Consider the following 26,943-nt stretch of genomic DNA (forward strand, 5'->3'; position numbering starts at 1 on the left):
CATCATGTGCTGGTATTGCAGCCTAATTTTCTACTGCTTCAAATAATTTGAGAGAGGCATTGCTCCTGTGATGTTCATACATGCAAATGTTCAGACTACAATTCTTTAAAATTTTTAAACTTACTTGCAATTTTCCTTCATATGTATATTTATTCAACCTATTTTTCTTCACTATGTAGATAGTAAGGGACTCATGATGTACCTTAGAATTTAGAGATTACTTTTTCTTACATACACCCCAATAAAACCTATATCCCCCCAACACACACACACACACAGACACACACATACTCCCTATATGCCCATGAAGGATGGCTTGTGATCTTCTAGAAAGTTTATAAATATGTTGCCTTTCAGAGAGGCTATGTAGTAGTTAAGTGCATGGACTTTAAAGACTGACAGATAGACCTGAATTTACGATTAGTAATAATAACCAGTATTTCTGTGCTGAGTACTCTTTACATACATCAGGGGTCTCTTTCTGTCCTTATCACAGCCCAGAGATAAATACTCATGTTATTGCCACTTTACAGGTGAAGAAACTAAGGCCTAGAGAAGATAACTAACTTGTCCCAGCTCACACAGCCAACAAGTGCATTGGTATGAGCCCAGAGGAGCTCCCTCCAGAGCTCTCATTCTGATTGGAGTTCCCGTTCCCCAGCTATAAATTCCGTTCTGGCACCTATGTTACAGGTGGTTTATAAAAAATTAAATGTTTTTAGTACTGTGTCTGCCACATAAGCACTCAACAAATGGCTGCCCTTTAAAAAAGCTCTGCCACCTGTCCATTGGATGGTGTGCCCATCCTTACAAACTGCAGGTCAGTGTGCACAGTGGATAGAAGCATAGACTGGAGCCACGCTGCTTGGGTTCAAGTCCTGGCTCTTCAACTTATGAGCCATGTGACTCAGTGCACATTTCTCTGTGCCTCAGTTTCTTCATCTGCAAATGGGCATAATAATAGGATCTGACTTACGAACTATGAGGTTAGAATTAAATGAAGTTACATAAGTAATTAGTACAATATCTGGTAAGTAGCACTATCCAATGGAGATATAATTGTAACCACATATGTAATTTTTAATTTTTAAAGCACGTTTTTAGAAAGGTAAAAAGAAATAGGTGAAATTAATTTCAATGTTATCATTTTAGTATGTAATCAATATAAAAAATTACTGCTGTTTCACACTCTTAGTTAGATACACATGGGATCTAACTTCTTGAGATCCCACAAGTAGTTCACACTTGCACACATCTTAATTCAGATGAGACACATTTCAGTGCACAATAGCCACATGTGGTTAGTAAGTGGTGGCTACTGTGCTGGACAGCACAGCTCTATAGTATTAGTTTTTATTTGTAAGAATTTTATATTTCATTCTTATTTTTAGAGGAAGACAGATTAGGGAGAAAGCAGGTGTTTCTCAGCTCCACATTCAGCATATGTATTAGTCTACCAGCCTGAGTTCACAGGAATAGGTGATTGCTTTTTTTTAATATATATTTTTATTGATTTCAGAGAGGAAAAGAGAGATAGAAACATCATTGATGAGAGAGAATCACTGATTGGCCGTCTCCTGCACGCTCCCTACTGGAGATTGAGCCTGCAACCCGGGCATGTGCCCTGACTGGGAATCGAACCGTGATCTACTGGTTCATAGGTTGATGCTCAACCATTGAGCCACACCAGCCGGGCTGGATTGCTTTTTTAATAGGTTATGTTACTATAGCAGTACATTTTATGTTTGTTAGAGTGCATTGTAGAGAAGTTTTTGAAGTGAAACAGATAGAGTGGAATTTATCTAAATTTTAAATCATACATGAATCAATTTCTGTTTCCTCCCTAGATGGAGCATTTCTATGCCCAGTATTGAAAAATTTCTAAACGCAAGTGTTCATAATTTAAGTTTCTGTCATCTTGAGCACCTTCAGCTTTTTTTTTCTTAATGTGAAGCTTTGTGTCCAGACTTGTAGTTTTGCCTGCAAATTCACACAATTTTAGATGAAACCCTTGCTTTTCCATATAACTATAGTTTTTTTTTTAAGCCACACCTAATATTGGAACGGTTGGCGTGTTGTTGGGTTGAGTGTGGGTCCGTAAGCTATGCCAGCTAAGGCTACAGACAGGCTCCTGCCACTGCCAATGATAATGATTTATGTATAGACTGGGGGCAAAACTTTAAATCCTATTTTGTAGGTAAATGATGCTACGTATGAGATTCCAGATTTTCCACCAACCATTAAAGGTGTACTTTGGGAAAACTGGCCATTGGATAAAGGTGTTTTTATTGCTTATGATGATGATAAGGCGTACACCTATGTCTTTCACAGGAACACTATACAAGGTACTTAATCACCTTCTTGTACATTTGTTGATAAGTCAATTTCCATTGCAATGAAATGAAAACATTCCTTTCTGATGTGTGTGTTGAGTATTACCTTCCAGCATTCAGATGTCTGTTTTATAATGTAGGATCCAAGGTCATTCTGGCTGACGGCACCAAAATTCCCTTCTCTCATAAACCTTTGCTGTTGTATAATGGAGAGCTGACCTGCCAGACACAGAGCGGACAAATCAACAATGTCTACCTGGACACTCACAGCTTCCTCAACAATTTAAAAGACGTGGGGCCTAATGAGCTGAGGCAGATGCTGACACAGACCTTAGTGCTGAAAAGGTAGGGTTTCAAATACTTCTCCACGGAGCTCGCTTGCTTCGGGGATTGTAAAGGAGATGATAGCATTTACCTCGTTTCCTTCACAGGATTATCGTGAGGCTCAGGTAAGATCACGGATATGAGCATGTGTAGAATTCTAAAGACAGTCACGGTGAAATATCGGTGCTTTAGTCCCTTCGGAACAAAAACGTTTCTAATCACCAAAATAGTGCAGTTATTGTTATTTCAACAACATCTTAATTTCGTCCTAATAAAGTTTGGTTTGGCCTTGCCTGAGATTTCCTCTTACAGCTTAGGGCCACTGTGAGTTCCTCTGTGGTTCTAATGCTTCCCACCATCTCTTGCTGCTGCTGCACGTAGTAACTCCTTAGTCCTCACTGTTCAGTGGAACCCTCACCTAGTCCAGGAAGCCTTCCCTGAAGCCCCCTGCCTCCCACAAAAACAAAACAAAACACTTTCTAGTGTGTTGCCTCGGAGCCAGGGTACATACAATATACATAGTGGTTTAGAGCACTTTCCCATTCACCACTGTGTGGCTAGGGCTAGTGTGTTAAGGCCAAGAATCCTCACTTTCTCATCTATGAAGGAGAAGTAATAATAATACAGAGTGGATAGGGTTGTCAGGAACCCAGTGAAAGAATTCATACAGAGTACGTAGCACAAAGACCCCATACTGTAAGCACTCGATTGCTTCCATTGTACTCTGTCATACTCATCTGTCTTCCACCTTCCCCACTTATGACACCTGAAGGACAATGACTGGGTTTGATCTTTGTATCTTGGTTCCAAGCACAGTTCCTGACATATAATAGGTGCTCAGTAAATGTGTGTGAGACAGGAAAATGCAGAGGCAAATAGATGGGTAGATGTAATATATCCATTAATGTAAAGGTCCCACAAAACATTTAATTGGCATTTATGGTCATGTTTTAAGCCAGAAGTCAGCCAATTCTTTCTGTTACGGGCCAAATGGTATGTATTTCACGTGTTAAGGGGCCATAGGGTCTACTCAGTTTGGCTGTTGTAGCACGAGAGCAGCTGAGACAGTCCATAAACCAGAAGTCAGCCAACTCTTTCTGTTATGGGCCAAATGGTATGTATTTCACATGTTAAGGGGCCATAGGGTCTCTGTCTCTGCTCAATTCGGCTGTTGTAGCACGAGAGCAGCTGAGACAGTCCATAATGCATGGCTGATGTAGTTGCATTCCACTCAAACTTTACCTTTTTTAAAAAATACATATTTTTATTGATTTCAAAGAGGAAGGGAGAGGGAGACAGAGATAGAAACATCAATGATGAGAGAGAATCATTGATCAGCTGCCTCATGCACGCCCCCTACTGGAGATCGAGCCCACAACCTGGGCATGTGCCCTGGCTGGGAATCAAACCCTGACCTCCTGGTTCATAGGTTGACGCTCAAACTTTGCTTTCAAAAACAGGCAGTGGACTGGACAGGAATAGAGTGCTAATTTTATTAGACTTATGTGAGAACAAAACTAATTTCCATCTCTGTATGAAGTAAACCAAAAATAAATAGAATTAATTGTTAATGGGGGAAGGTGGTTACCCAGAGTAGATTTAGATTAATAAAAGAAATTTAAGAAAAGTCATCTGTACAAAAAGGGAAGAAAAGTTTATGTAATTTTTCATAACTTGTAAATAATGATTACAGACTAAGAAGTGTTTTACAAAACGTACCTAGGGCATGACATGAAAGAATGTACAATCTGACAGTTGCCTGGTAGGGAGCAAAAAGAGCCCCCTGACTAAGCTTCTACTCACACCCTAGGTTCTCTGACGCGTGGGAACTCTGCACGATTCTGAATGATCACGACGCCTGGAATGAGCTGGGCAGGGAGTGCCTCCATCACATGGACGTGGAGTTCGCAATCCGCGTCTACCGGGCTGTCGGAAATGTCGGCATGGTGATGTCCTTGGAACAAATAAAGGTAAACAGCATCTTATGAGGATTATCAGGTTAGGATTTAAATGGTATTTGTTCTTACATTTTACATTCTGTGGTGAATCCTACCCAACTCACCAACAAGTTAATTGCTAGAACATTACCACTTCTTACTGAGCAAAGCTTTTCCTTTTGTTTTTAGTGAAACCTTATGGCCTGTCAGGGCACATACAAGTATCAAGCAAGGAATGCATAAATAAGGGAACAACAAATCGATGTCTCTCTTCCCCTTCCCTCTCTCTCTCTCAAATCAGTAAAAACAAAACAAAAACACAAAATTTGTATTCTCATTAAAGCTGCTTTTATTTTCAGGGGATCGAGGACAACAACCTTTTGGCAGGGCATCTTGCCATGTTTACTAATGATTTCAACCTGGCTCAGGACCTGTACCTGGCGTCCAGCTGTCCCGTTGCTGCGCTGGAGGTATGGCGGCAAATGGGGGGGAAGAAGGCCACGTAAAGGGGGATCTCACCTTGGACATGGCTAACAGTCCTCGGCACCGGGCACCACAGGCCTTGCCCCTCTAGAATTCAGACTCAGCTTTAAAGGCCCCTGAGTACTCATTACCTTCAAAAATACTTTCATTCTGCATTCTGCGGAGCCATAAAAGGCGTGGCATGGTAACATTACCAAATAATTTCCATCTAAATGCGCCCAAGAGAACAGACTTTATAACTTACAAAGGCACATGCAAATAAAAACAGCCACTGTGTATTGAGTGTTCACATGTGCCAGGTATATTCCTAAGACATACTGTTTTTCATTTAACCCGCACAGCAATCCTGTGAGATAGTACTGTTACAGGCTCTGTGGTCCAAATGGGAAAACTGGGACGCATTTATCTTTTATTTCTTGTATGGAATTCTCCTGTGCGTTAAAAGGTGGGCTAAGGAGCCCTGGGTGGTGTGTTCAGTGGTTAGAACATCAGCCGGCACACCAAAGGGTCGCAGGTTCGATCCCTGGCCCTGGCACATGTGGGAGGCAACTGATCGATGTGCCTCTCATATTGATGTTTCTCTCTCTCCCTCCCCACCCTCCCTTCCACTCTCTCTAAAAATCAATGGGAAAAACATCCTCGGGTGAAGATTAAACAAATAAAAGAAAAGGTGGGCTAAGGACTAGTGTACCATCACTAGTTTCCCAGAGATGAGCATTGCAGCAGAAGGACTAGAACAGAGTAAACTACCTAGTTCAACACAAGGAGGAAGAGAGAAGTGGCCATAGGGAACAGGGATTAAGAAGTGGACTTTAGCCCTAACCGGTTTGGCTCAGTGGATAGAGCGTCGGCCTGCGGACTGAAGGGTCCCAGGTTCGATTCCAGTCAAGGGCATGTACCTTGGTTGCGGGCACATCCCCAGTAGGGGGTGTGTAGGAGGCAGCTGATCAATGTTTCTCTCTCATCGATGTTTCTAGCTCTCTATCCCTCTACCTTCCTCTCTGTAAAAAATCAATAAAATATATATTTTTTTAAAAAGAATGTTGACTTGAGCCTGGCCAGCATGGCTCAATGGTTGAGCATCGACCTATGAACCAGGAGGACACAATTCCATTCCCAGTCAGGGCACATGCTCAGGTTTTGGGCTCAATTCCCGGTAGGGGGCGTGCAGGAGGCAGCCGATCAATGATTCTCTCTCATCGTCGATGTTTCTATCTCTCTCTCCCTCTTCCTTCTTCTCTGAAAGGAATAAAAATATATTTTAAAAGAAAAAAAGAATGTGGACTTTAGAGTCAGACATGTCTGGGCTTAAATCCCAGCTCTGTGCAACCCTGGACAAGTTATTTCATCTTTCCGTGCCCTGGATTCCATCTGTTTAAAGTAGGGATAACAGTATCTAGCCCACTTGGTTATTGTAAAGATTTAAAAATGAGATTAGATCTATTGGAACTGTGCCTGATCGATAGAAAAGACAAAAGTGGTAGCTGCTGTTGTTACTGTCATTCACCTCAAATCAGCTTGTCCACAGCTACAGAGAGGAGGTATTTTGAACATTTGCTGCTAATTTCACAACTTAACCCTTTTTCAAATTGTTCTATAGCAAATTTTCATTTTTAAATTTTAAGTGAACCAAATTAATTTTAAGAAAATATTTAGATAATTTTATAATATTATTTGAGATAATTGGGGACACCCTGAGAAATTTTCAGAACTTGGATGGGTACGCACTGAAGTAGGAAACTGGTTGCTAGAAGTGAGGGCAAAGACGTCACCTTAGCTCTTCCACGTTTAGCTATGGACATGTCATGTGCTAAAGATCTGTAAATCGTTGGAGGTGATTGATGGCTTCCTCGTGGAGAGGGGAGATTGCACCCTGCCGTTCACTTCACCTCACTTCGGAACTGTGCCTGATCCATAGAAGAGACAAACGTGGTTGACAGGTCAGCCAGGGAAAGGAAGCAAGAGGCAAAGCCCTCCTGCCCAGCTCGGGCACATGCTGACAGCCGACTCGGTGCACAGAGCGGAGGTGTTCTGAAGCAGCTAGCGGAGCCTCTTTTGCCTTACGGACGATTAATTGCAAAAGGCCTCGTTGTGATAAGCAAATAAGCTAATGTCCTAGAGCATTACCTGGCAGAAAATAAGACTTGGGAAATGTGAGCTCTTATTAATTCTTTACAAAATGTGAATAAAGCGAGGAATGAACTCTAAAAGATTCTTGGTTAGTTGTATTTGGGACTGTATACCAGACACAAATAAAAGACCTCAGGAGCCAGGGAGGAAGACAGATTCACATTTTACTTATGTTTGCTGTTATTCGTGTTGTGATGTAGTTTTAGATTTTCTCAGAAAATAACCTCAACTCCTATAGTAAAGTACTTCTCAACTTTTTAAGAAGGAAAATGAATAATTTAATTGGTTGGATTAATTTTTATTAGTTTTGAGTACTAAAGAATAAGATTTTGTTGGGTAGAATTGAGTGTTTTGTTTTTAATTTTTATTGATTTCAGAGAGGAAGGGAGAGGGAGAGAGATAGAAGCATCAATGATGAGAGAGAATCACCCAATCGCTGCCTCCTGGACACCCCCCAACTGGGGATCAAATCTACAACATGGGCATGTGCCCTTGACCAGAATCGAACCCGGGACCCTTCAGTCCACAGGCTGACACTCTATCCTCTGAGCCAAACCGGCTAGAGCTGTTTTGGCTTTTTATTACTTAAAGTGTCATTTATTTATTTTTTATTGTGATGAAAAACATATAACATTCAATTTTCTATCTTTTTTTTTCCAATTACAGTTCACATTCAATATTATTCTGTATTAGTTTCAGGTGTACAACATGGTGGTTAGACAATCAGATACTTTATAGAGTGGTCTCCCTGATGTTTCAAGTATCCCCCTGGCCTGTACATAGCTATTATAATACTATTTTTTCCTCCATTGACCTCTTCCCAGCCACTCTCACCCCCCAGCACATGCCCTCACCACGCCCCCTAGTGTCTGTGTCCATTGGTAATGCTTATATGTATGCATACAAGTCCTTTGGTTGATCTCTTACCCCCACCCCCCACCCCCGCCTTCCGTCTGAGGTTTGACAGTTCAATGCTTCTCTGTCTCTGGATCTCTTTTTGTTCATCAGTTTATGTTGTTCACTCTATAGAATTGCATTTTGGAGGGCCACAAGCCTTTGTAATAATAGCTAAGATGTTTTTGCTCCCCCAAATCAATTTTTACCCCCGTGGGAGCTCTGTCACCTCCATTGAGGAAATATACTATACTAACATGTTATCTTTGCAAAGATCAAGTTTCATTTTTAAACAAAGAGTTTTGTAATCACTTTATTAAAACTAGCACTATATGGTGACTGTGCAAAGTAACTTGCTCATTTGCCCCTAATAGATGAGAAGGGATTTGCAGCACTGGGACAGTGCTCTACAGCTGGCCAAGCGTTTAGCCCCGGACCAAATACCACTTATCTCCAAAGAATATGCTATTCAGCTTGAATTCACGTAAGTCCTCATCTTTATATGATTCAATTGGTACCTAATTGTTGAATTACTGACTACTGACTATTGAAATAATTACTGAATATCTTAAGTTCTAAACTGCCATTCTCATAAGGCCCTCCGTTGATTTAATAATTTCTTTTTCAGGGGAAAAGAGATTACTGTAATTATACAAACAAAATAAATTTTTTCTAACTAATGTTGTCTTATCCATGCATTTATCCACTTTCATTTTTAGCATCAAGTTTGGGTCTTAGATAAGCCTTTTCTACATTTAGAGTCTAAATATTGTTTTGAATCACATTTGACCATCAGGGTGACATACTGCTTTTCAGAACCTAAGCTCATGATCTTGACTTCTTTGTACACTTTGAGGATTTATAGTGTAATTTCAAGGCAGAGTGAAAAATACCAGGTATTGGTCTACAACTTCTATTTGCTTTATTTTGTAGTTTTTCTTTTTTAAATTGAATTGCATATGGACAAAAATTCAACAGTTAATGTTGAAGATGAAGCCAGAAGCTCTCACAGGCTGATATTCAGTGCCTGAGTGATGCATGGACAGGTTTCACAAATCTTTCCTTCCTTTGGAAATGCCATCTTCTGTTCTGAGAGATTTAGGATTTTCCAGTGCACTCATTTGCTAGATAGTCTTAATTATCAATAGTCTTAGTTGACAGACTATAGATTTTTATTTCAATGCTGCATAAATGTGTAATTTTAGAAGCATTCAAGATCCACTTGTAATTCACTTTCAGCCATGCTTAATGCTACTAATGCAAATACCCGCAGAGGCAATAAATGAATAATTCATTTGCAAATATAAGTTCCCATGTGTATGTGCAGTGTTAATTACATCACAACTGGACAATTTTTTCTGACGTTTTTTTAAAATATATTTTTATTGATTTCAGAGAGGAAGGGAGAGGGAGAGAGAGATAGAAACTTCAATGATGAGAGGGAATCATCGATCGGCTGCCTCCTGCATGCCCCGTACTGGGGACCAAGCTTGCAATTGAGCTACGTCCCCTTGACTGGAATAGAACCCAGGACCCTTCAGTCCACAGGCTGATGCTCTATCCACTGAGCCAAACCAGCTAGGGCTTTTCTAACATTTTTATGATACATTTCAATTTCAAAAATAATAAGTGTGGCAAAATATTATTCTTTGAACAAAGGAAATATGGTTCTAACATTTTATTTTTTAAAGTTTTTATATAATTTTATTTTCATATAGACTTTGGATTCATTGAGAATATTGACACACAGATTATAATTGTAGAAATAATTCTCATCAAAAAGTACTGTTTCATTTCTAACCAAGATTCCTTATTTTAAATTTTGCAAATAAAAAACTTTTTGGAGACTATATTTCTTCTTAATCAACGGGGATTTAAATTTGCCATATCTCTGCCCCTTACAAAGTAAACTCATTTATTTAAAAGGACAAATTGAAATTTTAGTGCATAAGACAGGGACAGGCCCCAGGGCCCTGGCCCTCCATCTCTCTCCTGAGGGTGATGGGTCTTAGAGTACAAAGCTTCTGTGCTGAAGAGAAAGGGGCCACATTGGTGACTCACCGTGTCCTGGCAGAGCACAAACACCCAGTAGGCCCTCAGACCATCCGAAGACGTGGATGTTCTCCTTCAGGGGAATCAAAGCTTTTGTAGCAAACTCTCACGTTGTCTCACTGCAGTCAGATGAGCTGAGTCAGGTGGAAGCCTGTGCTTTGTTGTCGGTATATTTTAACCCTTTCTGCTCAGTATTTGACCATGAAGCCACCAATTCCCAAAACTTTCACTGCTGCTTGTATGCTGGTCCCCAGCTGGTCAGGAGAGTTCCTTTGTGAGAATAGTAGTAAGTTAGGTCTATCTCGTCATCATCAAATATCCCAGGAGCATCCAGCTTCCGATTTTGACACCTAAGGCCCTAGGTCTATGCTCAGTTCCAACAGTTTGCTTCTAATCCAAGACCTTGATTAGGTCAAAGCAGGACCAGTCTGCCAGCTGTGGGAGGGATTTAGCTCTCTAGTCTAGGATTAGACTCATGAGCTAGATCCATAAGAGAGTTCCGTAATAAAATAATAAAGTGAGTGAGCTAAAATAACCTGAAAATAAAGTGAGAGTTCCAAATATCTTTTTTTAATATATTTTTATTGATTTCAGAGAGTAGGGGAGATGGAGAGAGAGAGAAAAAATCAATGATGAATCATTGAGCAGCTGCCTCCTGCACGCCCCCTACTGGGGATTGAGCGTACATCCCAGGCATGTGCCCTGACTGGGAATCGAACCATGACCTACTGGTTCATGAGTCGCCACTCAACCACTAAAACTGTTGATCTAGCATCTCCTAATTGGGCTTGCCCAGGGAAAGCCTCAGGCTCCTGAAGGGAGGATCTGTTGTTCCTATTGTCAGGAGACATTCCTAGCTGTGTTGTGACATAATTGGGTCCAAATATTAGAAATTTCCACTTAGTAACATTTCTGGCTGTGTGTCCAAAACGAAGTTCTCAATCAGCAGAACAGCTTAACTTCAAAAAAATTCCCCATCCACCAACAGATGAGGAGACTGAGTGAGGCTTAGAGAGGTTGAATGACCTGCATGGGGTGGAACTCAGGTGGATCTCAAATAACACGATCTTCAGAGCCGATTAATTTATTCTGGAGGAGATGTTTTCTCAGAAGGTGGGTCTCCAAATGGACCTCAAAAAATCACTGTCCATTCTGTCCCAAATAATAAAAATGAATGGAGGTCATTTATGTGTCCTCCGGGTCTACAGGTCCGTGGGATTAGGGAGTAATATCATTTATATTTTGAATAATACTTTTTATCAGGAAGAACCAGTGCCCTCAATAGTATAACCCAGTGTTTTGTTCCATTTCTACTCAGATTTTCTCAGTACATATTGTACTTAAAATATTGGGTGTTTGGGGGGAAAACATTGATTTTTGTGGTCACATGATTGTCATTTACTGTACCTGTACCGAAGGAGATAATTAACCAAAAGTGGCCCATAAGATTTTACGTAGATCTCAAAGACGCCTAGAATGATAGACAGTTAGTACTTTACAGTCTGGCATAATCCAGTTAAACAGTTGTTTTTAAAAGTAGCAACATAATAACGCACTGCGCTTGAAAGAATGCTAGTGTATTGTTGTGTATCACGTCTATTGTGAGCTGAAACCACTCAATGACAAAGATTAACTTCTAAATCTCATACATGTAAATAAGATACTTAAATATGTATTAAAATCCACTCTGATTTTTCTTTCAGGGGTGATTATGTAAATGCTTTGGCTCATTATGAGAAAGGAATAACAGGTGAAAATAAGGTAATCTTGAATAAAGATAAGATATACATAATTATCTTTGGGCTTGTTATTAATTTAATTTAAATAATCATGATCTTATTTGCATTGTATTTATTCAATACTTAGCAGGTAAGCCTTTTCTCAGTTTATTAACAGTTTTGCAAGGGTATATTGATCATTTTAAACTTTTACAAACTGAAGATGACAATATTTTTAGTGGTTTGAAAAGATGTTTTTCATTGCATTCTCAACATGAGCTCCTTATTAAGGTTGGGAATAAGATTTGTATCCCTTCCCACTTACAGGCTATGATTTTCATAAGGCTTTTCCTTTTAGTCTTAAAAACTTTCAATAACTACTTTGAAAGTGAATTCTCAGGCCACAAAAGCTCTACCGTTCCATCTCTCAGGCTTGGTCTTTTATGATGAACCAGCTAAGCATGAACTTTACCCCCTACTCCGACCCATCCTCCCACCCCACAATTTTAGCTCAAGAAGCTAAACTTTGCAATAAAAATTGATTTTAAGTTAGGTAATGTCTTATAAAGATGGAAATGTTTTTTATTTTATATCTAGCATTTTTATTATAAAAATAATATAATTTTATTAGAGTCCGTTTTAAAAAGTCACCAAAATATGTAAACATGAAAAGTGAGAGTCCAACATTCTCTCCTCCATCCACGTCCCTTCATGGTAATCACTATTAATGATTTCATATAGGTCCAAGCAGACTCTCTTCTCAGCATAGAAATATATATGTAATAAGGGTTCTTACTGAAAATGAAATTATTTCCATTCACTAAGCAAAGATCAACTGAGAATTCATTCCATGACAAGCAGCATTTTGCTGTCTTCATCGTCTTTCCAAGTCAATGCATATAATTTTGTGTGTTTTTTAAACTTTATGACAAGCACATTTTGCTGTCTTCATCGTCTTTCCAAGTCAATGCATATAATTTTGTGTGTTTTTTAAACTTTGAAAGTTTATATGTGTCCCCTCCCCCACCTCCGTTGACCTCTTCTAGCCCTGATTTTGTTTTAATTTTAGAGCAATTCCATTGTTTGGAGGGACAGTAATCCCCTTTTATCTGTGGGGGATACGTTCCAAGACCCCCAGTGGAAGCCTGAAACCATGGATCATACCAAACCCTAAATATACTATGTTTTTTCCTCTACACATATACCTATGATAAAGTTTATAAATTAGGCACAATAAGAGATTAACAACAATAACTAATAACCGTGGATAAGAGGGGAATACTGTTCCATGGTTTTTTCATCTATGCCCTTATTGAATTATAGTTGTTTTTGTTTCTGTTTCTATCAAAAACACTGTAATGAATATTCTGCCTAGTACATGTATCTTTAGCTACCTAAGATGGTATTTCTGAAGGATATATTCTTACAGGTGAGATTTCTAGGTCATAAATGTGTGCTTTTAATTTTGGTACTGCTAAAGGAAATGACAGTAATTCATCCAGCTATCCATCATGCATGAAAGTGTCCATTTCCCCCCACATTCTTAACACAATGTTATCAATTGTTTTTATCTCTGCCAATTTGATCAGCAAGAAAAAGTGTTTCACTTTATTTTATGCATTTGATTATTAGTGAGGTTGAGCTTTTTTTTATTGGCCAATTGTATTTGTTATGAATTGTCCAATCATATCCTTGGCTCATTGGTCTCTTGGCTTTTTGATATTTTCTTTTTTATATTTAGGCTACATCTATCTAGTTCATTCTTTATTTCTGTTATCAAATAGTCACCTCTAGCCACATGTGGCTATTTAAGTTATTTTAAATTAAATAAAATTTAACATTCAGTTTCTCTGTCACACTAGCCATTTTTTAAGTGCTCACTAGCCACTTGTGGCTGTTATAAGGCAGACATCATCACAGAACATTGTACTGGACACGCTGATTTACATAAAATGAAATCTGACATTACATTTTACTAGTTCAGATTAGTTATTTGAAAAATTATTTAGTTATCTTCAATAAAGTAACCAACTTTAAATAAAGTTTTTATGTTTAATCATGCCTAGTAGAGAAATCTTCAATTTGATAAATGGGTTTCCTCTTAATTTTATCCATAGCATATATGCTTACATATCCAGTACATTTCTTCTTACATAAAATTTAACAGCAAGAAGACATACAGAGATATGCAAAGGTATTAGGACGAAGGGCAATAAAAATTTGGTCTTATGCACAAAGATGTAGAATGCTTAAGAAAAAAAAAATTTCCCCCCAAATCTCGAGATAATCCTGAAAGGATTAATGAAAGTTAACTGTAACTTTGGGCTCATTTTAGATTTAAATTCATCCTTTGCCTAAAATACAGCATTTTAAGTTAGGATCTGATTTGTTAGTTACTTGTCTTTTAATTACAGGAACATGATGAGTTGTGTCTGGCTGGAGTGGCCCAGATGTCCATAAGAATGGGAGACATACGGCGAGGGGTTAACCAAGCCCTCAAGCATCCCAGCAGGGTCCTTAAGAGAGACTGCGGGGCCATCCTGGAGAATATGAAGGTATGCTCTTCTGTGCTTACATATTCATGTGATCTCATACATAACTAGTAGCCCTGCGCACGAATCGGTGTGCCAGTAGGTCGCTGCCACCCTCCTGTAGCTCTCCACAGCCCGCTTGTACCTCACTGGCACACCCTCCTGCTGATCCATGATCTGGTCGAGATGCGCTTGGTCGTTATGCCTCAGGGCATAACAGCTAATTAGCATATTCCTCTCATTATATAGGATAAGGTTAGTATTTTAATAATCTCATATCCTTTTAGCAATATTCGGAAGCAGCCCAACTCTATGAAAAAGGCCTCTACTATGACAAAGCAGCATCTGTTTACATACGCTATAAGAATTGGTAAGAATTTGCTGAAATTTGTTCTGAGCAAGTATGGAAATGAATGCGTCCCAGTGGTCTTCCCACCTGTTTCTTGTCGCTCCTCCTGCCTACACATCCTGTTCCTCCTACCTGGGCCTTCCCTCCATCTCCTTTTTTTTTCTTTTTATATGAATTCATGTTAATAATACTTTTTTCAAAGAACAGCACATTCTGTTGACTTGGTCTGGGGAAATCCCTGATCAGGTAAGTTACTAGAAGAAAGAAATAGGAGTTGCCCCAAAGAGTTAAGGAACTAACCACCATTTTCCTACCAGGGTGCAGAGAGGGGTGGTCAAGAGAAAAAACAATTAAATCTTTAAACTATAGGAGCCAAGATTTTTAAAAGCTCATGATAACTGTAACGTTTGATTGTAGGAAGCTACTTTTAGAATGAACATCGTGGTGATATTTTTCTCCTACGCCCACCTTTCTAGGGCAAAAGTCGGTGAGCTTCTGCCTCATGTCTCTTCCCCAAAGATTTACCTGCAGTATGCCAAAGCCAAAGAAGCAGATGGGAGGTTTGTACGATCTCTCAAATTTTCATCAATGTAAAGTAATGCTTTATACATCAGCAATGGTATTTGCAGCCCTCTGAGAAAGGCAACGCAGAGAAACAGCAAACAACCCTGCCTGCCTGGCCTGAAGTGCCAGGCTGTTAAGTTCTCTCAAACTTGATATACCTCAGTCGAGTCTGCATGTATTCAAATGCAGAGTATTAACTCTTTTTATTTGAGTGTTAAATACTAGGAGTGGGAATTTTGAGTTAATAGGGCATGAAAATAAAGTTGGTAATAGTCATTTTTCTTAAGGAGGATAACTTACTGATGCAGAGAGAGAAAAAGTGAAGAAACATGAATTCCACAGCTGTGGTTGCACTTTTTAAGCTTCAAAACAGTATTAAAACATAGCAATTGATCGTTAATATCCTGAATACACAAAGGTCTCCTGCAACTTCATACAGGAAACTCAAAGATGGTAGGAGGAAAAAGACAAGGAGACCCTCAGGAGGAAATACAATTATGAAATTGCATTTCATGTAAATATGAAAAATCTCTACTTTATTAATAGTAACTAAATTAAAGCAACTGTATCATTTTAACCTATCATAGTGGGAGAGATTATATTAAATCAATGACCATACTGTCCAAATGCACTTTTTATACCTTATTGATGGTAGTATGAATTTCTAAAGCCTTTAAAAAGTTATTGAACGATATGTATTAAGAGATTTTTAAAGGTTAATACCCTCCACTTTTAGAAAAGTAACCTTAGGAAATAGAGATACACTAAATAAATGAGCTGGAGAGCTGGTGTACTGGAGAAGTTGAGCGCCATCTAGAGGTCAACACAAAGATTTTCTGTATCACTTTTAAGCTTTATAACTGTAAAAATCTATATTTTGTTTTCTAAAATAAGCCTATATTAATATTGTAATATTTCAACTTTGAAAAATAGTAAAATATAAAATATTATGGAGATACTAGAGGCCTGTTGCACAAAGATTCGTGCAAGAATAGGCCTTCCTTCCCCTGGCTGCCGGCACCCGGCTTCCTTCCGGCACCCAGGACCCGGGCTGCTTCACTCCAGCCGCCACTGCCACCCCCTGGGGGTGCGCCACAGCCACTCGGAGCACACCCCCACCCCTGGTGTGTGTCGGCTGGGTCTGGGGGCAGCACGCAGTCCCCTCCCGCCCATCTGCGCACGCAGCTCCTCCTGAGCGGTTGGTCATGATGCAGCCACCTCCTGAGCCGGTGGTGACGCCCGGCTAATTTGCATATTACCGCTTTATATATAGAGATGATTCAGATGAGGAGACAAAATTCAGTATTGGTATTTTACTGTTAGTTTATTAAACCTATAAAGAACATATTTTAGTGAGATGGTTCTTGGTATTCCTTCTGAAAAAGAAGTTCCAGAAAAATAATCAGTTACCACCATAAAAGAGAAAAATGCCCCAACCATTTATTGACATTTTCCCCCAAATGTGACAGTGGAAGAAAGTTTGTCTGAACTAAGAATTTCTTGTAGATACAAAGAAGCTGTGGTGGCTTATGAGAACGCAAAGCAGTGGAACAGTGTCATCCGAATCTATCTGGATCACCTCAACAATCCGGAAAAGGCTGTCAGTATCGTCAGAGAGACCCAGTCTCTGGATGGAGCCAAAATGGTAGCCAGGTAGCATAAGGCATTGATAGTTTGATTTCCAAAAACTAGCCTTAGAGGAAAGCCCCTGCTTCCCTTTAGCAAACAAATTCAAGTGGAATGTTTATTATTTTCTTTTTCTTTGTTTTTTTGTTTTTTGTGGTTTTTTTTTAGGCCTAAGTGTTTAAAACCACTGTTGTGGTCACTGTATGAGTGTATGAGAGGGTGTTTTTCCAATATAAGCGTCATAGACTATAGAACTGCAGTTCACCTCAGACATTTTTATTGTTAAATGGCTTCTCATGGTTGGGAAACATTTTATTTTGTAAGTGACAGACTTATTTGAAACGAGTCGAGCTCATTTAGTGCTTTGTTTTAGGTTTTTCCTGCAACTGGGTGACTACGGATCTGCCATCCAGTTTCTTGTCATGTCCAAATGTAACAACGAAGCTTTCACACTGGCTCAGCAACACAACAAGATGGAAATCTATGCAGATATTATTGGTAAATATCATTGTTTCCCCTGATTTCTCTTAAGGACTTTTACCATATAAACATTTTGATTCTCACAATCTAATGATCAGGTTGGTATAAGCACAAGCACAGGCATACCCACCATTTTTACATAGAAACACACAAATATCTATGTTACTTCTTGGATTTCAGGATCCCTACTCTCACCTTAAAGGTGATATGCTATTATAAGACCATTTTCAAAACTTAAGGATTTGGGGGTAACTTCCAAGAGCAGAGAAGCCAGATTTCCCAAATCCTGCTATGGATCAGCCAGTGGAAAAGCAAGGTTCCCAAATGAAGGTGATATACCGTAAATGCAGAATGAGTTTTGAAAAAGTGAATGTTTTTATAAATTTTAAAAAATTGAGTTATAAATTAAGAATATATGGTTACTAAAAAAAAAAGAATATATGGTTACTTTTGATGAAGAATGATATACAAAAGATGTGGCTTTTAAAGATTTTCAGTTAATTTGCATATTGCCCTGATTAGCCAATGAAAAGGGTAGCGGTCGTACGCTAATTACCATGTTTCTCTTTTATTAGTGTAGATGATTCAGATGAGAAGACAAAATTCAGTATTGGTATTTTACTGTTAGTTTATTAAACCTATAAAGAACATATTTTAGTGAGATGGTTCTTGTTATTCCTTCTGAAAAATAATCAGTTACCACCATAAAAGAGAAAAATGCTCCAACCATTTATTGACATTTTCCCCCAAATGTGACAGTGGAAGAAAGTTTGTCTGAACTAAGAATTTCTTGTAGATACAAAGAAGCTGTGGTGGCTTATGAGAACGCAAAGCAGTGGAACAGTGTCATCCGAATCTATCTGGATCACCTCAACAATCCGGAAAAGGCTGTCAGTATCGTCAGAGAGACCCAGTCCCTGGATGGAGCCAAAATGGTAGCCAGGTAGCATAAGGCATTGATAGTTTGATTTCCAAAAACTAGCCTTAGAGGAAAGCCCCTGCTTCCCTTTAGCAAACAAATTCAAGTGGAATGTTTATTATTTTCTTTCTTTCCTTGTTTTTTTTTTGTTTTGGTTTTTTTTTAGGCCTAAGTGTTTAAAACCACTGTTGTGGTCACTGTATGAGTGTATGAGAGGGTGTTTTTCCAATATAAGCATCATAGACTATAGAACTGCAGTTCACCTCAGACATTTTTATTGTTAAATGGCTTCTCATGGTTGGGAAACATTTTATTTTGTAAGTGACAGACTTATTTGAAACGAGTCGAGCTCATTTAGTGCTTTGTTTTAGGTTTTTCCTGCAACTGGGTGACTACGGATCTGCCATCCAGTTTCTTGTCATGTCCAAATGTAACAACGAAGCTTTCACACTGGCTCAGCAACACAACAAGATGGAAATCTATGCAGATATTATTGGTAAATATCATTGTTTCCCCTGATTTCTCTTAAGGACTTTTACCATATAAACATTTTGATTCTCACAATCTAATGATCAGGTTGGTATAAGCACAAGCACAGGCATACCCACCATTTTTACATAGAAACACACAAATATCTATGTTACTTCTTGGATTTCAGGATCCCTACTCTCACCTTAAAGGTGATATGCAATTATAAGACCATTTTCAAAACTTAAGGATTTGGGGGTAACTTCCAAGAGCAGAGAAGCCAGATTTCCCAAATCCTGCTATGGATCAGCCAGTGGAAAAGCAAGGTTCCCAAATGAAGGTGATATACCGTAAATGCAGAATGAGTTTTGAAAAAGTGAATGTTTTTATAAATTTTAAAAAATTGAGTTATAAATTAAGAATATATGGTTACTAAAAAAAAAGAATATATGGTTACTTTTGATGAAGAATGATATACAAAAGATGTGGCTTTTAAAGATTTTAAAGATCAAAAGAGAATTTTATATTCTGAGAACACCTGCTTACAGGTTTTCCTTCCCACATTTCCAATTATTCTTAGAAACTACTGAAATAACTTTCAGGTTTTCATTTTATGGACCATACATAACATTGTCATGTTGTTTTGCTTTGGATTTTGTTTGTTTGTTTGTTTGTTTGTTTTGGGGGGTGGTAAAATATAAGTAACGTAAGTTTACCATTTTCACCATTTTTAAGTGTGACATTAAGTGCATTCACACTGCTGTGCAACCATTGCCACCATCCATCTCCAGAACCTTTTCATCATCCTAAACTAAAACTCTGTATCCATTAAACAGTAACTCTCCCCACTCCCCTTCCTCCAGCCCCTGGTAACCACTGTTCGACTTTCTGTCTCTAAATTTGACTATTCGTGACACTTCATATATGTGGAATCATAAAATATTTGTCCTTTCTTGTTACTTAAGAATTGATGATAGGATTCATGAGAAATATTTTAAGTCTTCGAGGGAAGAAATAGTCAAATGCATCTTCTGATATCTTAGGAAGTCATTCAGATAATTGGAGAAAATAGTTATTGAAAAAAAGGATGTATACGTAAAAGCAACATTAGCATTATTAATGCCCAACTTGACAGATGATATTTCTGTTCTAACATTAAAAATCACCATTGCCCAGCCAGTGTGGCTCAGTGGTTGAGCATCGACCTATGAACCAGGTCATGATTCGATTCCAGGTCAGGGCACATGCCTGGGTTGCAGGCTTGATCCCCAGTAGAGGGCATGCAGACGGCAGTCAATCAATGATTCTCTAATGATGTTTTTATCTCCCTCTCCCTTCCTCTCTGAAATCAATTTTTTAAAATCATCATTGCACTAAATTATTTAAATTTCTCTAATTTCATAAGGATGTGGCTTATGCTATACTAGAGGCCCAGTGCATGAAATCCGTGCACAGGTGTGAGGGGGTCCCTCAGCCTGGCCTGCATCCTCTTGCAATCCAGGACCCCTCGGGGGATGTCAGGCCTAAATCGGCAGTCAGACATCCCTCTCGCAATCTGGGACGCTGCATACACCAGTGACCATACTTTTCATACAGGTGAAAGGCATCTCGCTGTGTATGGGCAGCTACACTTTTTTGCCCTGATTATAAAAAGTAGTATGTAACATGATCCTTCTGAGGCAGTAGTACCATTCCCCCCATATTATGGGTGGAAAAAAACTGAAGCAGAGAGAAGTTAAGTAATTGGCTTTGTCACACAGTTATAAGTATCAGAATCAGGGCTGACCACAAAATGTGCAAGCCAGAATCCATGCATGTCATCACGGCATCATCCTGTTTTTTCAGTGTTAGAGTAGCCTTGCCAGGTTTTAATTTTTAAATCTAAGAGACTGTTCCCGATATATAGGGTAGGGTCCCTAGGCCTGGCCGGCAGTCAGGGCCATCTGAGGAGTGACTGGTGGGCGGGGCATTCGGGGGGCTCCTGCTGGCACCTGCCTTGGCTGGTGGCCTGGCGCCTCCCTTTCGCCCCAGCCAATCACCTTCCTCTTGGGGGGCAGGGGGGAAGCAGACGCTCCTGCGTTGAGCGTCTACCCCCTGGTGGTCAGTGCATGTCATAGCAACCAGTCATTCCATTAGTCATTTCACCGTTTGGTCAATTTGCATATTAGGGTTTTATTATATAGGATCATACACACTCCCTTCCATTCCCCCTCCCCACCCCCAAAAAAAACAACCCAACACTTCTCTCCACCTTTCTTTATCCCCTTCTCTTATAAACTCCATATCTGCCTTGGGGTGGAGGCACAAGTATTCTACTGGGTCTCCAACTCCCATGAGTAAATGTAAACAATGAATTAGAACTCCAGCTTTCTTCCTCTGTGCTTAATATAGTTACGCCTCAACCCAAAAGAGTAACAGTAATTTTCTTTAAATGGCATCTGTTGGCCACTTGAATGTCATCTTCCTCACTTACCTGACAAATGCATACAGACTATTGTTTAGACCAGGCATTGCTGAGAAAGGGAGATGGGTTACATTTGCATTACAGTTAACTTGACTTCTGATTGTTCTGAAACTCTAGGCAAGTCATGGTTGAGATTATAGCCATAGTTATTCCTGTTTGAGAAAATGAGATTGAGACTCTTAAAGAATGGTAAAAGTTGCTAGGAGTAATGTCAAACCATAGCCTGGATTCTCACAGAGACTCACAACTTCCTCTCCTGATTCCTATGTAGAGGGAAAAGATGGAACAAAGTTGATATGTGGAGTAATTATGATGAATGTGTTTTGTGATGAAAGCAGACACTGATAATAACATTATTTGCTTGTGAAGTTTTTCATCAACCTGTTTTTAGATCTTATTTTTAGTTAACAATAAAAGTAAATTTTTGCTCAAATATTTTACTCAATGAACTTCTATTGTAGGTTCTGAAAACACTACTAATGAAGACTATCAAAGCATTGCCTTATATTTTGAAGGAGAAAAAAGGCATTTTCAGGCTGGAAAATTCTTCTTGCTGTGTGGCCAATATTCACGAGTTAGTATGTGCCAAGGAAACATACATTGGACTCTACAGGAATGGTTATAGGAGATAATTTAAAATATACGATGTTTTTAATTCAGCTCTAAATTCTTCTCTCTGCCACAGCCAATCCCATTCTTCCTTCGTAATATCTCTCGCATCTTCTTATCATTCTAAGTACCATCAATTTAATCCAAACCCAGATAGCTTCCCCTTAGGTTATTGCAATAGTTTCCTCCTATTTTCCGTTTTTAGTTTCTCTCCCTATCATTTATCCTTCCCTTTGTTCCCCAAATGGTACTTTCAGTGCTAAGAAGCCCCTAACGTAGGGTTACTGTGTGCAAGCGAGGGACATAAATACAGGAAGCTGTGGGGAAAGCTGGCTCAGTGCGGCAGGACGGGGACTGCTGGGTGGCGTCTGAGGGAACAGCTGCTGCTCCCTCCACAAGGTGGTTGCCAGCCAGGAGTGTGGGCCCCGTCGTGCCAGATCGTATGATTTTTAATAAGAACCGGAAGCCTGAGTCTCCCAGTTTTAAAATACGGGCACAGATATTCATAGACTACCTTGCTGGTCAGAGAAACATTTGTGTGTGTGAATCTGCCCTCAGGCCATCCATTTGCCATTTCTACATCTTCGATACTAAGTCCAAACCCTTCCCCAATTGGACCAACCAGCCTGAGCTTCCCAATCTGGCACCCAGCTATTTCCACTGAAGAATCCTGCACTCCCGCCCGCCTTTCCCCATCCTTGTTTTCCAGTGAGGTTCCTCTCTGCCCTCTTCCCCACTTACCAGTCTTTTAAGCTGTTATAACCTTACATTTCCTCATAGATGTGGTGGTATGATGTTCAGGAATTAGACAGTTATGGCCCAAATGGTTCCTTATCAGCACATCACACAGATCACCCCAATTAGATTGTACATAGTACAAAAAGGTACCATAGCATACCCCCCTGGTCTTCTCCGTAGCATCTAGCAGTCTCATATACATAGTAACAGGTTGTCCATAAGTACTTGTTGAATGAGTAAATGAATGAAAATAAATCCTGCTGAAAGAGAGCACACTTTTTATTGCCATTTCATCAGAAATGAGCTGTATTCTTCAGAGGGTTCACTGGATCCTTCCATTTTTTTAAACTAAACTCAGCCCGTTAAGTATATATTTTAAGATCCAACTCTGTGCAAGATGACACTTTTACAGACTATAATCCCTTTTGTGTGCATCAAAGCTTTGTTTTTCTCAATGTGAAAGCAGTCCAAAGAGTTTTAATTGTTATACAATTCTCATTTCAGGCACTTAAACACTTCCTAAAATGTCCAAGCTCGGAAAATAACGCAGCAATAGAAATGGCAATTGAAACTGTAAGTAAGCTCTATAATGAAACTTTCATGTTTTTAAACCCTTTGAAGACATTTCCAAACATATATACAAGTGTTGTAACAAACTCTCATTAAACCCATTATCTAACATCAACAGCTATCAACACATAGCCGGTCTTCCTTTGTTCATACCCCACCCTCCTTCCCTACATCATTTTAAAGTAAAATCACAGATGTTATTCTCTAGATGCTAACAATCACTTCCCTTAAGAAAGTTTTTATTGAAACATCCAAGAAGTATGTCCTCTCTGTGTATATTTTTTTTTAAGTAGGTTTTGATATAGCCACTTTAAAAAGCTACAGTTTCTAAGGTAGGTTTTTATTAATGGCAACTCTACGAATGAAAGAAGAAAAGACCTGCACTTCTGTTTCAGGCACTTGACAATGGGAATTTTTACATGTTTTTAAATCCCATTTCCTTAGCAGATTGTTTTCTCCCCACCTCTTTTTAGTTTTAAGATTTGAATTTACAGGTTCTCTGTCTTCCTAAACAGGTTGGTCAGGCCAAAGATGAACTGCTGACCAGTCAACTGATAGACCACCTGATGGGGGAGAGCGACGGCATGCCGAAGGTCCTGGAATGCTTTCTTCACACGATTCCTAAGTGTCTCAGTTAGACTTTACTCCCTCTGTCTTGTTTTTACATATTGTGGCTTCTGCACCACAGACATAAAATTCTCTCTCTGCGTGTAGCCTCGGGTCATCTCGACAGGCCCTGCTCCTTGGAGGACACGGTGTACATTCTCTCTCTGAAATAAGCATCGCCACCTATGAAACGGCCACAGCGCTCTAATAGCAATCCTCACCTCCCACAATTTTCCTCAAATGTTATAGAGCTTTAGTTATTCTAGAACTATGAAAAATGATTATTAGAACTATGAGTTAGCACTCACTCCTGAAAATTAGTGTACTTTATTTGTATTTCAAAAATATTAGGAATTAATAAAAATCTTATTTAGCATAAAAGTAACTCACTAGAAATATGAAGTAGTAGAAATAAGTCGTTAAGCTATTTTTAAAGTGTGTGACTCTCTTGGAGTTTGCACAGAAACTGGTCTTCTCTCAGTCCCATGAGGACAGACTCATCCTGAGAGAAGCCCCCGATCTTCCCTTTCCTTTTGCTTTGGGGTCCAAGGGGATCTGCTTGTGAAGGAACTCGGGTCACGGGTTTGGAGAGAAGGCACTAGAATGTCGCCCCTGGAGAGGACTGTAACAGTCCTGACCTCCAAACCCACTATCTGTTCCTTACAGATAAAAACCTTGAGGTTCAGGGAGGCCAAGTTAACCTGCCAAAAGGGCACAGGCCCTTAAACTGTTGTAAACCACCTCTCCTTCCACCCACTTGTCATAGTCATCAGCAGCCAGCACCAAGTATGTGAAATTGTCCAGGGTTAAGGAGACTGGGAATGGAAACTGCTCAAAGGCCAAAGAAAAGTATCGGCCTGAGAAACTTACACAGGTGTAAAATTCTTTGAAATTTTGCTAAGTTGGTACATTGTATAAGAACACACTTCGTTTTCAGCGTGTGAGAGGGAACTCCGTGGAGCGGGGTGAGGAACAGAGTGAAGCCAGGTCCCCGTGGAGGGTCAGTGAATTCTGTAACTGTGCCTTCCTCAGGGAGGGCATGAAGATGTAAACGAGCTAGTATTTCTCAAGTACTTAGAATATTACCTGGCACATATTAAACTCTAGATAAATATTTGATAAACTAAATATTTATTCGGTTTTTTAAAACAGTATCAACCCTCAGTTACTGGAAAGCGAATGTGATTCAAACTGAAATGCGAAATGTTAGGTGTTTCTCCCCTTAGCTACTGAAGAAAGTGACGTTTCTCTCATGGTTTGTATGTCAGGATGCCAAGTACCTGTTCCGCTTGTACATGGCCCTGAAGCAATACCGGGAAGCCGCCCGGACTGCCATTATCATCGCCAGGGAAGAGCAGTCTGCCGGTAGGTCCCTGTCCCCACACAAGTAGTGGAATCAAGCTCCCCAAACCCTCCTCCCCCAGGGAAGAGGAGCCCGATTCTAATCGAGGATGGCTTTGAACCAAGACGACTGCGGGGAAACATCATTTTTAAGTTTCCAGAGAAGTGACAGAACTCATCATCACAGGGGGCTATTGAATATCTCCACTAAAGCCTGCTCCGGTCACATGCTGTTTCCTCTACTCCTTGGGGGCCTGAGCGCACGAGAACACACGTGCTCGAAGGAGTGAGGGACCCTGCGGCCCTGGCCCTGACTGAGCGGGCGGGGCGGGCAAAGCGGAGGCAGGGAAGGTTGGCAGAGGCAGATCCTGGAGGGCTGAAGTCTCCGCTGAGGAATTGCACTTGCTCCCTGAGGCCTGGGGGAGGATTTTTGTAGGGGTGTGACCTGAGGTTTTGGGGTGTGGGGTGAGACTTGAGGCTTTTACAAGAACACTGACATCAGAATGGAGGCCGATGATGCTGAGAGAGATGACAAGAAGCGCTGGCAGAGGCCCAGGAAGAGAGGCTGAATTAGGGAGACTCAGAACTTGATGACCCATTGAACTCCGGGGCCAGGTGGGAGCCCGGAGGAAGAGAGACGTCTAGGATGTTGCCCCCGTTTTCTTCCTGAGGGGCTGGCTGGATGTTAGGACCATAATTCCAGTGGGAAAAACTACTGAGTTACTTGATGTAAGAAATTATTAGGGTATTACTAATAACATGATTAAGTCATTTGTAAAATGAGGGCCCATAGAAAGTCCTCAGAATTCATCCTTTGCAGTAATGTCATTTCACCACCTTGTTTCCCAGGAAACTATCGGAATGCACATGACCTTCTCTTCAGTATGTACGCAGAACTTAAATCCCAGAAGATCAAGATTCCCTCGGAGATGGCCACCAACCTCATGATCCTGCACAGCTACATTCTAGTCAAGGTGAGGCCTTCGAGCGCCGTGGGGCATAACCTGCCAGGGGTGCTTACCACTGTAGGGGTTTGCTCTGGGCACCTCTCCACTGGATTACAGGGACCTCCTCATCCTCCATATTGTTAAGTGAAAAAAGCAAGATGCAGCATAATTATACAAGATCCGCCTTCTGTGTACAAAAATGCAAAAAGTAAGAATGAATATATATTTCAAATAAAATTAGAAATATATATTTTTTAAAACTAGCAGAAGTAGTTTCCTAAAGGAAACCAGGCGAAGTGCAGAGGAGGTGGGGCACCAAGGCAACCAGGAGGAGGGGTTAGAGGGACAGCAGGTTTCTGTGTCTTTTTATATTGTTTTGACTTTGAAGCATATAAATGTGTTACCTGGACCAAAAAGAAGATTTGTTTAAAAAATTGTTGTTAGTTTTCAGAGCTTGCCAGTTTATTAATTATAAGATAGTGGATTTTCTACAATTCCACTAGTTTATTTGTAAAAAAATAAATATTTATTGAGGTATAACTGACATATAGCATTGTATTGATTTTAGGTGTATGCCGTAATGATTCAATATTTGTACACATTGTGAGATGATCACCACCTGAAGTCTAGTTACCATCGGTCACCAGACAAAGTTAACTTTTATTTATTTATTTATTTATTTTAATATATTTTATTGATTTTTTACAGAGAGGAAGGGAGAGAGATAGAGAGTTAGAAACATCGATCAGCTGCCTCCTGCACATCTCCCACCGGGGATGTGCCCGCAACCCAGGTACATGCCCCTGACCGGAATCGAACCCGGGACCCTTCAGTCCACAGGCTGACGCTCTATCCACTGA

At 39.9% G+C, this 26,943-nt stretch overlaps 1 protein-coding gene across 1 annotated transcript in view; it reads left to right on the forward strand.

Annotated features, from left to right (window-relative positions):
- Positions 1-26,943, forward strand: part of WDR19 (WD repeat domain 19) — a 77,802-nt gene that overhangs the window by 29,008 nt on the left and 21,851 nt on the right. The window contains exons 16-31 of the mRNA XM_014548668.1: positions 2,198-2,345; positions 2,474-2,678; positions 4,468-4,627; positions 4,954-5,064; positions 8,476-8,585; positions 11,857-11,914; positions 14,286-14,426; positions 14,690-14,772; positions 15,228-15,311; positions 16,822-16,968; positions 17,315-17,439; positions 21,734-21,846; positions 23,124-23,192; positions 23,705-23,782; positions 25,064-25,160; positions 25,986-26,110. Of these exons, the coding sequence (XP_014404154.1) occupies positions 2,198-2,345; positions 2,474-2,678; positions 4,468-4,627; positions 4,954-5,064; positions 8,476-8,585; positions 11,857-11,914; positions 14,286-14,426; positions 14,690-14,772; positions 15,228-15,311; positions 16,822-16,968; positions 17,315-17,439; positions 21,734-21,846; positions 23,124-23,192; positions 23,705-23,782; positions 25,064-25,160; positions 25,986-26,110 (1,854 nt within the window). The remainder of the gene's footprint in view (positions 1-2,197; positions 2,346-2,473; positions 2,679-4,467; positions 4,628-4,953; positions 5,065-8,475; positions 8,586-11,856; positions 11,915-14,285; positions 14,427-14,689; positions 14,773-15,227; positions 15,312-16,821; positions 16,969-17,314; positions 17,440-21,733; positions 21,847-23,123; positions 23,193-23,704; positions 23,783-25,063; positions 25,161-25,985; positions 26,111-26,943) is intronic.

Source organism: Myotis brandtii, unplaced genomic scaffold (assembly GCF_000412655.1).
Source record: "Myotis brandtii unplaced genomic scaffold, ASM41265v1 scaffold520, whole genome shotgun sequence".
In the NCBI taxonomy this organism is placed as follows: Eukaryota; Metazoa; Chordata; class Mammalia; order Chiroptera; family Vespertilionidae; genus Myotis; species Myotis brandtii.